The sequence below is a fragment of the Pseudorca crassidens genome, chromosome 11 (assembly GCF_039906515.1).
Source record: "Pseudorca crassidens isolate mPseCra1 chromosome 11, mPseCra1.hap1, whole genome shotgun sequence".
NCBI classification, from domain to species: Eukaryota; Metazoa; Chordata; class Mammalia; order Artiodactyla; family Delphinidae; genus Pseudorca; species Pseudorca crassidens.
The window spans coordinates 75,950,131-75,966,405 of record NC_090306.1 but is presented as its reverse complement, the minus strand read 5'-3'; the positions used below and the strand labels follow the sequence as shown (position 1 = coordinate 75,966,405).

Genomic DNA, 16,275 nt, shown 5'->3' with positions numbered 1-16,275 from the left:
CATCTACTAGGCAGAACTGAATTTGCACACGGTTAAGACATGTTCTGAAAATCTAAGGCTTTGTGTAGTGAGGGTGCTGTCTGAAAAGGGGAGGTGGGTGTCTACCTAGGAGGCTTTTACAACAGCTTAACTGTTGATAGCTAGACCTAAGTTTAATTGGAAATGAAATGGAAGGGATAATGAAAAAAATTACAAGCTGCCTTCTAAGATGCTACATGAAAGGAAACCAGAGTACCACAACTTGTCTCCAAAATTATACCAGTTCCTTAGCTTTTGATTTTCAGTTTCCTACTCTTAATTTTCTAGTGTTCTTTATAGAATTTACAAAATTGCTTGTAAGACATTTGGTTTGAATAGATTTTTAGATTGAGTTATACTAGCATTTGGAGTAAGAAAATGTTGCCTATTTGTCTTTAATTATTATTTTCAGATGTTAATGGAATGCTAACATTTCCTACATTGGAAGGAGATTCTGCTTATTTAAATATTTAATAACTTGGCAGCTATACTTTTTCACTTCTCTGTGAACTTTATATTCTAATTGGTTGGACATGGTTTTACTGAAACCAAAGTCAAACGTGTGACAAGGGTCAGTTAAGTTAGAATCACAACTTCGGGGCACATACTTAAGCTTAACTATTACCTTTTTAAGATTTGTAAATATGTGCCAAAAGGCTTATTGTAAAACGTCCCACCACTAAAAGTCAGAGTAACTTCATGTATATACATTTATAAACAGCATTATAAATAGGGGGAACGTTTCATTTTAATATAGACTTTTGTTTCTTTGAAAAAATCTTGGGATTTGTATACCTTCAGTATCCTGCACTACTAAGAACATTCCTACTCTATTTGAATTTTTCTTTATATTGCTCTGCTTGAAATTCATTCCAAATAGAAATATCTTGGATATATAATGTAGTTAAGTTTAATGTATACTTATTTTACTTATTCCTTGCCATACTTCTAAGAAACTGTGGTTAATGTTAGCCAAGTAAAATCTGTGATTTTTCCCAAAGGAGAGGGAAGCTAGCTGGTCATACCTAACTGCCACAGACTGACCAGGCCACAGTATTTGGTGAACTGAGGTAGTCTCCTCTTGCCTTTTTGCCATGTATACTTCATGGGCTTTGATGTACATCTAGCTTATTCACACAGTGCTTAGCTCTTCAGAATGACATCCTTTAACGGAACCTTGGTCCTTTTCTGTTTTAACAGAGATGGCTGGTAAGTTTTTGTAGACTCAGGTTCCCGACACACCAAGTATACCAAGAGGACTCTATAAATTTTCCATGTTTAAGAAAAGACTGAAATAACTTTCTGGAGTTCCTTATCACAGTATGGGTGGGAAAGTTTTTCTGCATTTATTTCCCTCTTCCAAAAATGTACTGAAAACATGAAATGCATTTATTTTTAAATTTATTCTCATGATGCCATCTCTCACTGCTGTTCTTGGCTTTTTAAATTTAGATGTTTAAAAGCAGTTATTCAGTTAGCGGTAGGGATATGACCAGAACAAAAACTGTTTACTTTGCCTGAGCATATTACCTGCCAACATTTGATTACCTGTGGTCGAGAAGAACAGAACATAAAAAACTGAAATTTGCTGAAAGCTAGAATTGTTAAAAGAAACAAACTGTCTTTTACATTTAGTCCTTGCTCAGTAAATATTGTTTCACTGTCCTTAATTTAATTTCTTGTTTCCCTTGCATTTTTACTGGCAAAGAAGCTAATAATTAGTGAAATAGTCAGAATATAGATTTTTTAAAGCAGGAAAATCAAAGGCCAAAAAAATTCATATTGGATAAATTACTTAGTAATTAACAGCCAAATATAAATTTTTAAGTACTGGAGTAAGTACATATGCTTTACGATCTCATTTTGCAAATTACCATTGAACATTGTTTTGGTACACAGTATGGTATAGTATGTGCTACAGACCCTGCCCTCCAGGTGGTTGTAAACTAGGAGATCAAATAAATAAGTGATAACTATAAAGAAGACTTTATTGAGTATATTAAAAAGAGTTAAGTTTTGAAAGTTACTTAAAATTCACAAAAATATTAGAGAGGTGGGAAGCCTTCTAATGAGTGAGGGAAAGATGTAGAGGTGTGGTCGTACAGGTTGGAGAGTTGTGAGCAACCTTAGTGACATTATATCATAAGAAGAATATGCCCTCTGCTCTGACAGAGCTGGATTGAATCTGCCTTGTCACTTAATAGTTGTGTAACATTGGGCAAGTTTCTAGGAAATAAGAATAATAATGCCTGCTGCTTGCAAGACTGTTGTGAGGGACAGTCAGAATTCAGTCAGTGTTCCCATCTCTGCTCCCCAGCTTTTTGTAATGGAGTTTTATGTGAGGCTAATGGATGAAAAAGTTGGGAGTGTTGTTTGGTCTCCATGTGAAGACTTTGAACTTTATCCAGTAGTCAGTGAGGGTCAGAAGTTTTGGAGTCATGAGAGGCTTATGATAAAATCACATCTTAGGAAGGGTGAACCTATTTCAGGATGAACTGGAAAGACAGAAACTAGCTAGGCTGCTGTTGCAGTGATCTAGGTGGGCTGGCATGAAAGCCTGGGTTAGGGAAAGGTGGTGGGGTTGGCTTAGGAATATGTCAGTTGTTGCTGTGTGATCCTTTTTGTTGTAAGCACATTTCTTTATAAGTGAATTGTCCCTAATAATAATAATACAGTTATAATTTAAATATTGAACATTCATTGAACCCCTAAAATTCCAGGCAATGTGCCAAACACTTTACACTTACAGACTTAATTTGCGTCTCATTTTTACAGAGTGTAGGTACTGTTATCCACGTTTATGGACTAGTAATTGAGATGTTACAGTTTGCCCAGTATCACATGATAAATGACTGGTAGAGTGAGCTTTGAACTCAGATGACTTATTACAGACTTAAAACCTTAAGCACAAGAATCTTGGTTTTATTTTAATGTGTTGTTGAATTTTAAAAACACATTTTCTGTTGTTGTAGGTACTCATGTAATGGAAGGCTCTGGAAGAATGGTAGTTACTGCTGTGGGTATAAATTCTCAAACTGGAATTATCTTTACCTTACTTGGAGCTGGAGGTGAAGAGGAAGAGAAGAAAGATGAGAAGAAAAAGGAAAAGAAAAGTAAGGATAGCAATATGCTATAAGAATTGGTATTTGGAAATACGGCAGCTAGATTGTAAGAACTCATCCAAAAAATACCTGTTTCATCAGATTTTGAAATGAAGAGTTCTACAAAATTAGTTACCCAACATAGTACTTTCAAGAGGTAGAGTTGATGGAGGGGGAATTTTTTTTTTAAGACTTAGTAGTCCGAGGAGGGCTTTATGAAAGAAGATATCAATCCTGCTTTACCATAGCCAGATGTATTCAGCATCTCCTTGAATACTTTAAAATCTCCCTGTCATTTGACCAGCAAAATGAATTAAACTCCCACTTCCTTTGCTTATTTTTTTGCTACTTCAGTAGGAGCTTTCCTTGTCAACCATATCACTTTTTGGCCTCATTGAGCTTTTCATCTTTTTCAAGTTTTCTACTACTCAACATTTCCCAGTCTGTACTTATGTACTTGGTTTTTAGACATAAGATCAATGCTTCACTTTGACACCTCATGTGTTTGCGTTGTTATATTCAGCCCATCATTCGATATCAAGGTTTTAAAATTTTAGTCCTGATCCATTGTATCTGCTGTCCCTCCAAGGGGGATCTGTTATCAGCAAACTTGATAACCATAGTTTATCCACAAGGATCTTATAAGAAGCTGTTATACATGGGGAAATAGCTCAGGATCACTTAGTTGCGGAGTATGTCCCCTTTTTAAAAAAGCCCTCCTCACCCTTTACTCCAGAGTTTTTCCCTTTAGGGCAATAGCACTTTACTGTGGTTTAACCGCTTAGATTCATTTAATTTTACTTGGGCTAGTAAGTCCATATTTCTCTCACACATGTAAGTATTTTGAGATCTTATAAAATAAATGCCTTACTAAAATCTTGGCTTGCTATATCTACAGCAGTGTTTTTAATATTTAGGTGTTTTGGTTCGGTTTTTGGGTTTTGTCTTGAGCTGTGAAATCTTGATTTCAAAGAGAACTATGTTCGAAGGGTTCTGGCTGCCGGCAAGGGAGGCAGGCCCCACGCTGTAGGTTTTTCCTGTCCCACTCCTCGCAGCAGCCCTCCACGTGCTGCCCTAAGTGTCCAGTGCGTAGTGCTGATACCATTTCTGGACCGCTTTATATGCATTATCTCAATAATCCTTACAACCATACAGAAAAGACTATCTTTTTGCTGACAAGTAAACTGAGGCTTATGGAGGTTGCATAACTTGCTCCAAGTCGAAGATCTAATTAGTGGCAGATCAGACCCACTTGTCTGACTCAAAAGTGTGTGCTCTTCACCATATATTGTGTTGCATCCTAATTTACAGGAGACTAAAGTCAACAGACCCTATTAAAAAAAGAAAGGGAAGTTCACATCATGACCTTGTTCCTGTTGACCCTACAGTTTCTTTTCCAACAAGCACCTTTTTTTCCTAAGATCTTATATACCTATTTTTATTAATCCAGTCAAGAGTATTCCCAGGAATTAACATCTAACTGACTGCTGTTTTTGATTCTTGGTGAGAGAGAGAGAGAGAGAGAGAGTGAGAGTGAGTGTGTGTGTGTGTGTGTGTGTGTGTGTGTGTGTGTGTAATGGAGACACCGTTTTTCCATCTGTGGACTTCCATCTCTTTTAGCATTCCCCTGAATAAATTGATATTATATATTAATATAATCCAGGGTAATCTGTCTCAGTTGCCTTCATAATCTGGAATGTGAATGTTTGGTCTCTTTCCAAAATTGAGCTCATTCAGAGTACCTAGGTATTCTGTCTCCTCACCTGTCTTGAGCATCTGTTCCTCTTTGACCATATTTGTTCCACGTTTTCCAGTTTGAAGGTACGTCTCCTTGATAGAGAAGTTGAAAGAAGAATAGGCTGAGTGGTTCTCTTTCCTCTTTGTCATTTTTAATATTATACTCCCTACTCCAAACAATAGACCCATTCCCTCCTTGATTACTTTTTACATTAGACATTCTCATCTTTCTGTTTTCCTCCAAATCTAAGTGAATTGGGGGATTACCTTAACTAGTAGTTTTACTGTCTTATTTTGTACCTTCATATTCTAGTTTTACTTGCTTGTCTCCCCTGTCTTTTATACATACCAGTTTGGTTCTCATTCCCATCAGAGTTCTCCTGTGTGCCTGTTGTCTTCCTATGACATTCCTTCCTCCCTCTACCCCTTCCCTTTTCCACATTCTTAGGCTTATATCTGTATTTAGTTTGAAAACCTCTTGTACCATATGTGGGTGTATTGCAGCATAAAAAAGAGTAAAGTCTTATGGAGAAATCAACTAAGTATAGATGCCCCAAATTATTTTAGAGTGTCCCCCCATGGTTAAGACCTAGGGAGTGATAGAGCCAGAAGGTCATTATGGGCCAAATGCTTTCTAATCTGTACACACACACACACACACACACCATTGTGTAACAGTTCTGTTATAGAAATGTGAGCTACCTTTGCATAATTTAACATGGCTGTATTCATTTCTTTTGGAAAGCTTTAATTCCCATTTTGTTCCTACAGATAAGAAACAAGACGGAGCTATTGAGAATCGCAACAAAGGTAAATTCAGGAGGATAAAAGTACACTTAGCTTGTTCTCATTGTATCCACAAATACATCTCTTGTGTACTGTATTCATCCAAAAGTAGGATGTATACGGAAGATTAACAATCTGTATTACTTGGGTGAATGTCTCTTTTGTCAGTGCCTGACTCATGCTGCCTTTACAATGTTAATAAGACTTTAATTATGACCTGTGTTAGTAAGCTTAGAAAGGTCCAGATGTAGGTAACTTTAAACTTAAGCATTTCAGTATTTATCATTGGTTACAATATGATTGCTAGCAAAAATGCAAAAGAAACAAAATATAAAATGTAAATTTTTTTGCAGCTATTTAATAGTCTGTAAGCATATGTGCATTTCTCTATATGTGTGGTCCTACATAATGTTCTACATTATGGTCATAACTTATGAGGGAGGGATTTATGGTGTTTGGAATGAGTCTCATTATCTAACACAACACACAGGAAGAAAAATGATTTGGTATTTAGCTCTTTTAGGACCCTGTATTTCTTCTTATGCCTCATCCCTATTTCCTAGCTCAACATTCTCAAATCTGGTACAGAGTTTCAAAACCTAGTGTCACTAATTGTCTTATTTTCTCTGGGTAGGCACAGACATACACAGGAAGCTAAATGTTTAAATTTTTGTGTTTCTATAAGAAATTGATTTTTTTTCCCAAAAATTGCTTGAAAATGTTAACAGTTACGTGTGCCTTTAAAACGTAGTGAAGTTATATTTGCTCTTCAATGTAGCAAAAGCCCAGGATGGTGCAGCCATGGAAATGCAGCCTTTGAAGAGTGAAGAAGGTGGAGATGGTGATGAAAAAGACAAAAAGAAAGCAAATTTGCCAAAAAAGGAAAAATCTGTTTTACAAGGGAAACTAACAAAGCTGGCTGTTCAGATTGGCAAAGCAGGTATGATATATACGAGAAAATAAGATGTTTTGTTTTAAAATATGCTGCCTTTCTATTTAAAAATCATCTTTGACACACTTAAGACTGGAAATCATTGCTTTGTGAGTGGAAGAGGAGATAAAAATATTTTCAGTTTTATCTACAATGTACTAGGCCTTTGAGTTACTGTGGATCCTCATAATATTTTGCAGCTTGGAAACTGTTATCCTCATTTTATGTAGAGGGAGTGTCCTCTGTCAACTAGCTAATAAATAAGTGGTCAGGTTAGGATTAGCACCTAAGGCTGCCCAATTCACAGGCCCGCACGCTCCTCTCTGAATTTCTGGGGGCAATAGAGGGCTTAGCAGAGAGGTTACTCCGTAAAGATTACCCAGCTATATTTTAATAAAAAGAAATTTCACCACACATTTTCTTATCTTTGTTCTGACAATGAAAAAAAAAATTAGGTGTGTGTTTTTCTAAAAGTTATAGTTAACTTAAATTGAATGGATTAGTTAGAGTTAGAATGGATCACCCTGGTGAAGCTGAAGTTATAAATTACAACCATCACTAGAAAACACCTGTTAACAGAACTCCTCTTCAGAGGAAATAAAACAGAGCTTTAGCTAAAAACATAGCATGCCCTTCAGTAGTATCTTTATGAAAGAACACGTGTGGGCTAAATCAGACTACACTATTAAAGTCACTTACATTGCATCATTCTGTTACTTCCTAGGACTGTGCTGGAAAAAGTTAATTTTTGCTTCCGTCCTCAAAAAGCTTATTATCTAATAGCAAATATTTGCTTTTGATAGTATGTAGCCAAATGGTAATACTGACTCATACAGTGTTGGGGAAAAGGGTGGATTTAAGATGGTGATGGTATTTTAGTAGACATTGAATTGGATTTTTAGACCCAGATAGGTGGACATGCCTTATTTTGTAATACTCATTTATAAGGGGCTAAATATCCCACAAAACAGAAAGGTGTAAATGATTTTTAATATATGATTAACTGTTGGTTTGCTAAGTTAATAAAGCAGTAAGGATGAAAAAAATTAAGTAATTTTGGTAATTTGTGTTTTTTTCGTAAAGAACATGGGGTTCGGTATTTAATTCCAGGTCTCCCCATTGGTCAGGTTCTTATCAACTTCTCTTTTGTCATGAAAGCAGCTTGCCAATGTGTAGAGCACCAGCTTATTACTAAGCTTTTGGTATTTCCTTGTCGTTGCTTATTATTTTGTCTCGGCTTTAGTAGAAGACTGAAGATACAATTAAGTCTAGAAAAGAATCATAAACACTTTTTTCCCACTTCTCCTGGGTTTCGGGACTGTACTTGGAAGCAGAAATTAAATCTGATAATGTCAAGTGATGAGTTAAGCACAAAAAAGGATGTAACAGTTTCTCAGCGAAATTAAAATAAATATCACCAAAGTAGTTGTAATTCTTCCAGTGGCTAATATGTAACTGACAATGAATTGTGTCTAGAATATTTAATAATTACATTTTCCTTCTTTTTATGTAGGTTTGTTGATGTCTGCCATCACAGTTATCATTCTCGTATTATATTTTGTAATTGATACATTCTGGGTTCAGAAGAGACCGTGGCTTGCTGAGTGCACACCGATTTACATACAGTATTTTGTGAAGTTCTTCATTATTGGAGTTACGGTTTTAGTGGTAGCCGTGCCAGAAGGTCTTCCACTCGCAGTCACTATCTCACTGGCTTATTCAGTCAAGGTAAGTAGAAAAGAAAGTCTCAGCTGGTGTAGAAAATGTACAACTGGTTGCTCTTTTCTCTTGGGCTCTGGAACTAGGGGATTTCCATAAATTTACACTGTTTTCTTTAGCGCTGTCATTGATTCCCTTCTCCTCCCCCCCAGTTGAAGATCTCTGCATCGAGACCTATACATTCCTGGGATGGCAGACTTGACACAAAGCTAAGCATAACTCTGCTGGGGAAGGTTCTAGCTTAAATTTCCTCGTATGATAGTTATGTTGTCCTGTCCCCTCCTGTTTCCAATCTATAACATTGAAGTAAGCATGTTTGTCATTTGCCTGTGGTACAAGAGCAGAGACGTTTACTTGAATCCAACCGTCTAAGGCCTCCTTGTTTCTACACTTGGACCCTCCTGACCCCACGGTCCTGCCTTCACATGGTAGACTCATGTTTCTAAAAAATAATTCAGATCATCTTGTTTCCTTTTGTAAAACCCTCCAGTGGCTTCTTGTCAGAATGAAATCCAAGGCTTCTTGCTATGGCCTGCAGGGCCCTGCTCCATCTGGCCTTTGCTTTCCTCTAGTGTTCATCTCCCACCTCTCTCTCCCCCTCTGGTCCAGCCTCACCAGCCTTCCTGCTGTTTCTCAAATACCCCAACCCTGTTCTCACTTCAGGACCCATGTGTTCCTTCCTTTGAATCATCAGCTGTCTAACTTTACTCAGGTCTCTTCACATGTCACCTTCTCTGACCACTCCATTTACAGTAGCTAACTCCTCCTTGTTCTTGGTAGAATGCCGAAAAAATGAGCTTCAGTGGCTCTGCTAGCTGCTGGTTACCTAAAGGAATATTCTGTTTGAAGATTATTAATCTACTTTTTAATCAATTTTATATCTTATATGGAAAAGGTGGCTTCACATGTAGAATTGTACCTGATGAAAGAATGCTGCTCTTATCAATTTTCTAATATTAATTAATATTTCTCCTTAAGTAGTATTGCTGACAGAGAGCAACACAAAGTAATTGGTCATAGTTTCTGCTCCAGCACTCTTATATTCAGTGTTCCCAAGAATTTTCAACAGATGTGTCATGATAAGAATATTTTTCGCTTACTGTTCGAGTTTATTTTCAGGCATTTCACATCTTTTATTTCAAAAGTAAAATGGTAAATGTGTCAAAGTAGTAATGAAATACAGTGTAATCATCTATTTGATGTTTTAAAATAATTAGAAATAATTGGGGTAAATATAAATTTTAGACACATGGGTAAAATCAGTCATTTTATCAATACAGTCGTTAGTTCACTTTGAATAGTCATTAATGATATTAATTTTTCAATTGATCAAAAAGATATAGGCAGGATTGATTTGCAGTCCTTTCATAGAAAATAAATAAGAGCATTTTTCTTTAAGTTTTTATTAAATGTTTATTTTAGCCCAAATGTTATCAGTCACATTTCTTTTCATTGAGGTGTGGTCCTTATGGCTCCTCTGTTAGTGTTTGGCAAAACTGAACACATTTTCTTTACTGCCGAACTTCCTTATTTTAATGTTCAGTATTAATGTAAATCACAGTAATCTTCCTTCCCCATATTTATTTCTTCAAGGAATCAGTTTCTTGCAGTATCTTGCATATTAATAGTCACAGAACATACTTTGTAAAATAGCTCTTTACAGGTTTTAGCCCATTCCAGGTATGTTTTAAGAATGAGTTATCAAGCATTTTAACCTAAATGCTTTTTGGAGCTACAGTGAAACTCTTGGTTTTTTTAGAAACTATCTTTTTCTTGTAAATAAGAGGAAGGGGTGATCCTGAGGATGAGAAGACCAAGTGTACCAACATATGGAAAAGATAAAAATGATCCTTTCTGGTTTTGTTATGTTACCTCAGTCTATCAGAGTCAAAAGGAAAAAAAAAAAGTCAGGCAGCTACATGCCCACAAACTCTATATTTAACTGATAAGCTACTTTTTTCTTGGTGACTGATACTAGAATGTTTTGTTTTCCACTTAATAAGGAGACTTAATCCTTACGTGTTATATACTCTTACATGGCTGTAAGTACCTCTGTACTTAGAGTACAAATTATTATAGCTCTTGTAATTTGAGGACACTTCACAGAAGTGTTGGAGGCATATAGTCAACATGATTTGCATTGGGTGCAGGTATCTGTATTCATTTACTAGATTATGTTATGTAGTGGGGAAATGATTGAAACCATGGAAAGCTGGTACTCTGTTTAGCTTATTTGAATAGGTGAAATATACTAAATTCTTCCAGTATTAAATCAGTGCTTTATACTGTGTATCCATGTAAAGTTGGGAGTTTTAGTTCTGATTTTAAAGCAGTTTATAATCATTTTAATATAATGAGGTCATTGGTTTTATATGTAGCTTAACTACTTTTTTTTGGTCACTGTAGAAAATGATGAAAGATAATAATTTAGTGAGGCATCTGGATGCTTGTGAAACCATGGGAAATGCTACAGCTATTTGTTCAGATAAAACAGGAACATTGACAATGAACAGAATGACAGTTGTTCAAGCTTACATAAATGAAAAGCATTATAAAAAGATTCCTGAACCAGAAGCTATTCCACCAAATATTTTGTCCTACCTTGTAACAGGACTTTCTGTGAATTGTGCTTATACATCAAAAATATTGGTAAGCTTTCTTTAATAATATTTTATTAATTATTTTAATAATAAATTAATATAATTAATTTGTATATGAAAATTTATATATGAAAATTAATTTTTCAATTTGTGATGATTTGACTGTATGTAGCTTTTAAGCTCTATCATTACTATTTATAAATTGAAGAGGTGAATTGTGTTGTTTTTAAAAGGCATATATCCATATACTGTATTTAATTTTTCTTTTGATACAATTTGTGTTACTAGTAAGATCTGTTGATCAACATATACATTCTGTTTATTTGTATTTTTCTTCTCCTGTATTTTGAATTTCCTGCATTTAGAAACTCTTGAGCCTAACAACCAGAATAAGTCCTTAATTTTAAATTTTTACTTTGCTCATTTTGTGAAAGACTAGTCTATCTTACTATAGAAAGTTAACTCAATTTACTAGAGAAGATTTTGAAACTAGATTTCAACTTAAAACAATATGTTTTACATATGCTTGCTATATGCTCTGTTTGGTTTCTCAGTAGATCCTACCTATAAGGTGATCCTTAAACCTTTTGGGACTAACTGAATAAAGTAATTCTAGACTTGTACTACCTTAGAATAAAATATTTTTAACTTCGCAAGTTTTAAGAGTCTTATTTATAACATAAAGCATGAAATTGTTTGGCTGATATGTGTTCTAGTGATTTGTGGGTGAAGACCATAAACAAAATTAGTATTTCGTGAATTGGATTATTGGACTGGAAAGTTATGAGATCTTGATTCTAGATCTAGCTTTGCCTTAGCTGAAAGTCTGAGCTTTACTTTCTTCAATTGTTTTTTTTTAACATCTCTGTTGGAGTATAATTGCTTTACAGCGGTGTGTTAGTTTCTTCTTTCTTCAATTGTTAAGTAAAGATGGTTACATCTGCCCTTAATACTGTTGTGATGATTACATAAGAAGGTATTTGTGAAGACACTATGAAGGAAATAAAGTTTTTATATATATTTAAGTCAACAGTGCTTCATTTTAATGCTTATACTTTTAAGCCATAAAAATCGGTAAAGTAGATTTAATTTTGAATTATTTAATGTAAACATTCAGTGAAAACAAGAGAAAAGGAAAGGAATTAAAATTTCTTAAGTCCCATATGTGTCAGGAACCAACTTTAAAAGTTACATTTCTTGTTTAATTCTTGGGTCATAAGAGCTCCTATTTTCCAGATGCTGAAGCCAAGGACCACAGCAGTTGGGTAATTTGCCAAAAGTTCACATAGCTAGTAACTTGCAGGGCTGAGATTGGAATCCATGTCATCTTTGCTCCAGAGCTTCTTTCTACCTTACTTTTTCTATGTCCCTCTTTGAAATGCTAAAACTAATAGAAGTTTTCTATATAATTTCTGTATAATTTTGTTTTAGAATGTCTCGTTCTGTTTTACATTATAAATTAAACTGTCGTAGAGAAACAAGATGATACTAGCTTCTAAACCTTTTTTTCTTATAGCCACCAGAGAAAGAGGGTGGATTACCGCGTCATGTTGGTAATAAAACTGAATGTGCCTTGTTGGGACTTCTTTTGGATTTAAAACGGGATTATCAGGATGTTAGAAATGAAATACCAGAAGAAGCACTGTACAAAGTCTACACCTTCAATTCTGTTAGAAAGTCCATGAGTACTGTCCTGAAAAATTCAGATGGAAGTTATCGAATATTCAGCAAGGGTGCATCTGAGATAATTCTGAAAAAGTAAGAGTAAAATGCTTAGATGAATAATTGCTAACTATAGTTGCTTTATGAAATATCTACTATGTTAATATTGTTGCTATTTTCTTTTTGTGAATATCAGGCATTTGCTAGGACCTTGGAGTTTTTTTAGTATATTTTAATGGTATTGCTCTTTTGCCCAGGGTATTCTGTCATTTTCATACTCCAGCTTCTTTTATTTCTTAGTATTTTGCTACAGGGAAAATAAGCCCATTACATTCAATCTGGTAGGTTTAATGAAGTGAACATTGATATTTGTTCTTAAACGTGTTGACTCCATTGTTATGTAGGATCATGAAAAATAAAAGCCTTCTGGGAAGAAAAACTGCAGTTTATGTCTTCAACACTGCATTGTAGATAGTGATGAATTAATTATATATTAGTTTTTAGAACAGCAAAGCATTAAAACTAGATCTTGAGAATCCTTTTATATCAGAGTGAGGTTTTATCATATTTATGCTGCTGCAGCGTCGTATTTAAATATCTGCTGTCATTTTGAATGGTAATCTTTTCTTTTGTACTGTCCTTATACACACCAGTCGCCTCAATTTTGACATCACATGTTTATGTATAATTTCCCTAATGCTTATTTTTTATTACAGGTGTTGAAATTATTTTGATTTTTTTTTTAATTCCAGTAGAGAAGCAGAAAACTTTTTTTTTAAATTAAGAGCATTTTGGGAAAATTAGAACTCACTTGAAATTGCAATATTTAAAATATTTCCAATTTTAATTAGCTTATATGTGGATTATAATCCAGTGTTATCTTAATGAACACTTGTCAGATCATAATCTAACAGGTTTAAGAGAAAATACATGAAAATGCAGAATATGACAGATGTACACAAAGTTTTAAGACGAGAGGTCATACTATGAAGGGTGTAGCATTTAAGATAGGTTTCGGTATGAAGTAAGATCAAGTTGAAGGAAGCCACATTGGAGGGAAGGAAGTGGGAATATGCAGACCATATTGGGGGAATAGCTAATAGTCATACAGTGCAGCTGAGTGGTGATGGGCTTTTGTGGCACACAGGACATCTTTCTTCCCTTTACATATGCTTGGTTATCTGACTTCTGTGAAATGTTAGAAATCTTGCATCGTGGCTTGCTGGGAAGCAGGTAGGTGGTATGGGGGAGATTTTTCAATCAAAACCAAATCAGGCTTTGGCTCTTCTGCAACTAAGTAGTTTTGGGATGCTGGGAAGATTCTTCCTTTGGCTTCCATTTTCCTTCACTGAAAAAGAGGATGATGACCACCAATTCTAAGACACTGAGATAAAATAATGCCTGTAAAACATCCAGCATGGAGTATATTAAGTATACAATAACTCTTTCCACTCTTTTTGTTGTGGAGTCTCTTAAATGTTAGCCTGAGTAGTTAAAACAGTTAAGTAGGCCAGATAATGCAGCTGAAGAATTTTTTTCATCAGGTAGCAGAATGAGCATAGCTGTGGGACTGAGGATAATTCTTGCATCAGGGAATAAGGTGGGTTGGGATTGGAGGGAAGGATGGACTGGAGACCAATATCATTTAAAAGCCTATTACAGTAGCTCTGGCTTGAAGTAAGAGCCAGAAGAAGGCAGTAGAGTAGCAGGGGGAATAGAAAGGAGAGGAAACATTCGGAAGACTGGTCAGAGGACAAATACATAGGACTTAGGAGCTAATACTATATAGGTGATGAGGAGAAAGGAAGTATTCAGGTGAGAGTTTAGACTTAACATTGAAATTATTGGGAGTAATGTTGATGTCCGTTCGATGGGCAGTGAGGAGACAGCCTTTAGTCTTGTATGCAGTAAATTTGAGGTACGGTACAACATCTGAGTAGACTGTCAGAGTGGAAAGCTTTGGAAAACGATCAAAACAGAAGATGGGGATTTGGGAATCACCTGCCTAGAAGCAGGAGGCAGTGGCATCACCAAGGGAGAGGAACATAAAGAAGCAAAAAATAAACTTTAAATAGGGAAGTATACAGTGTAACTTTTATTTACTACACAGTTAAAGAGTGGTAGTTAGTTTCACTGAAACTAAAACTATTTTGGCTTTATCTCTCTCATTCTAATAGAGTGCTTATTTTAACAGTAAGTTATTTTTTTTCTTTCATGGTTAAAGCAATATAGGTGATGAAACAGCATCTCAGGTAAGGGTTGATTGAACGTGGCTTTTTACTTTAAAAGAAGGAAGTATCTGGAAATTTTGTGTTAATTAAAGTTAATGTCTAATTCTGCACCAAAATGGACAGGCATATAGTTTATTCTTCTCTGCCACTAGGGTTTTTTTGTGAAAATTTAGAAGCCCTGCATTTCCAAAAGAGAAGTGTCTAAAGTAACTTGAATGGAGAATGGTCAAGTGAGAACCATAAAAAGAGAACTGTATTTTGTAAAGGGGAGGGTGAAAAGTGAATATGATTTAAGTCTGTAAAAACACAACATATGTAATTCTCTGAATTCCAGATAATCAGATTCCATGATTCTTCCAGTTCACTTAGCCCTTCCAGTTCACTTAAATGGCATTAACCATTATTTTTGTTAATTATTGATGTTTGGATTCAACGTTTCCTTATAGGTGTTTCAAAATCTTGAGTGCTAATGGTGAGGCAAAAGTATTCAGACCAAGGGACCGTGATGATATTGTAAAAACTGTGATTGAACCGATGGCATCAGAAGGCTTGAGAACCATATGTCTTGCATTCAGAGATTTCCCAGCAGGAGAACCAGAACCAGAATGGGATAATGAAAATGATATTGTCACCGGCCTTACATGCATTGCTGTTGTGGGGATTGAAGATCCTGTGAGACCTGAGGTGGTGAAACATTCTGTGTTCTGCATGTGCAGAAGGCACTAACTGTAACCAGTTTTCTAGTAAACTTCTTAGTGTTTGTGATTTTATTTCTCTCCTATGTGAATCCAAGATAAGTGAAATAATAGTGCTTGTGATGCATGTGCTACCTGTTTATGGTTTTTAATTAGATAACTTCTCTTTGGGATCCTGTATGTTTATAGCATAACCAGTGCCTTGAACTGGGTAGGTTTTTTCAATTGATATTTATATTAAATTACATAGTAAATGCCATTAAGTTATTTGTTTTCATGGTCTGTAGTCCAGCACTGTCCAATAGGGCTTTCTGCAACCATAGAATTGTTCCGTGTTGTTCCATATCATAGCTACTAGCCACATGTGACTACTGAGATTTTAAGGTGCAGCTAGTGCAACTGAAAAACTGAATTAAAAAATTTTTTTTTTCAATTTATATTTAAACATCTTGCTACCATACTGGACAGTCTGCAGCTCTAGACTTTGCTTTTCTTCTTTAAATCTTTTTTTTTTTTTTTAAGTTTATTGAGCAACTGCTGTGTACCAGCAGCTATGCTAAGATACTGGAGACATAAAGATTTTTGAGATCTGGTTCCTGGCCTCAAAGAAGTCACTGTCCTGGGCAAGGATGGACAAACACATAATTATAACCAGGATGTTAGTACATAGTTAGATACATATGCAGAGCATGTTATATGAGCACAGAACATGAGCCCCCAACCTTCTAAAGTAATTATATCTTTTTATTGCATTCTTACTGTGTGCCACATATTATGCCAAGTGCTTTACATGTA

General features: G+C 35.3%; 1 protein-coding gene across 3 annotated transcripts in view; it reads left to right on the top strand.

Moving 5' to 3' along the window:
- The window catches only part of ATP2B1 (ATPase plasma membrane Ca2+ transporting 1), a 131,724-nt gene that overhangs the window by 84,637 nt on the left and 30,812 nt on the right, over positions 1–16,275 (top strand). For all 3 annotated transcript variants that reach the window (XM_067697518.1, XM_067697517.1, XM_067697519.1), the window contains exons 6-12: positions 2,991–3,131; positions 5,628–5,666; positions 6,421–6,582; positions 8,087–8,301; positions 10,699–10,941; positions 12,409–12,650; positions 15,232–15,469. In XM_067697518.1, coding sequence (XP_067553619.1) covers positions 2,991–3,131; positions 5,628–5,666; positions 6,421–6,582; positions 8,087–8,301; positions 10,699–10,941; positions 12,409–12,650; positions 15,232–15,469 — 1,280 coding nt within the window. The remainder of the gene's footprint in view (positions 1–2,990; positions 3,132–5,627; positions 5,667–6,420; positions 6,583–8,086; positions 8,302–10,698; positions 10,942–12,408; positions 12,651–15,231; positions 15,470–16,275) is intronic.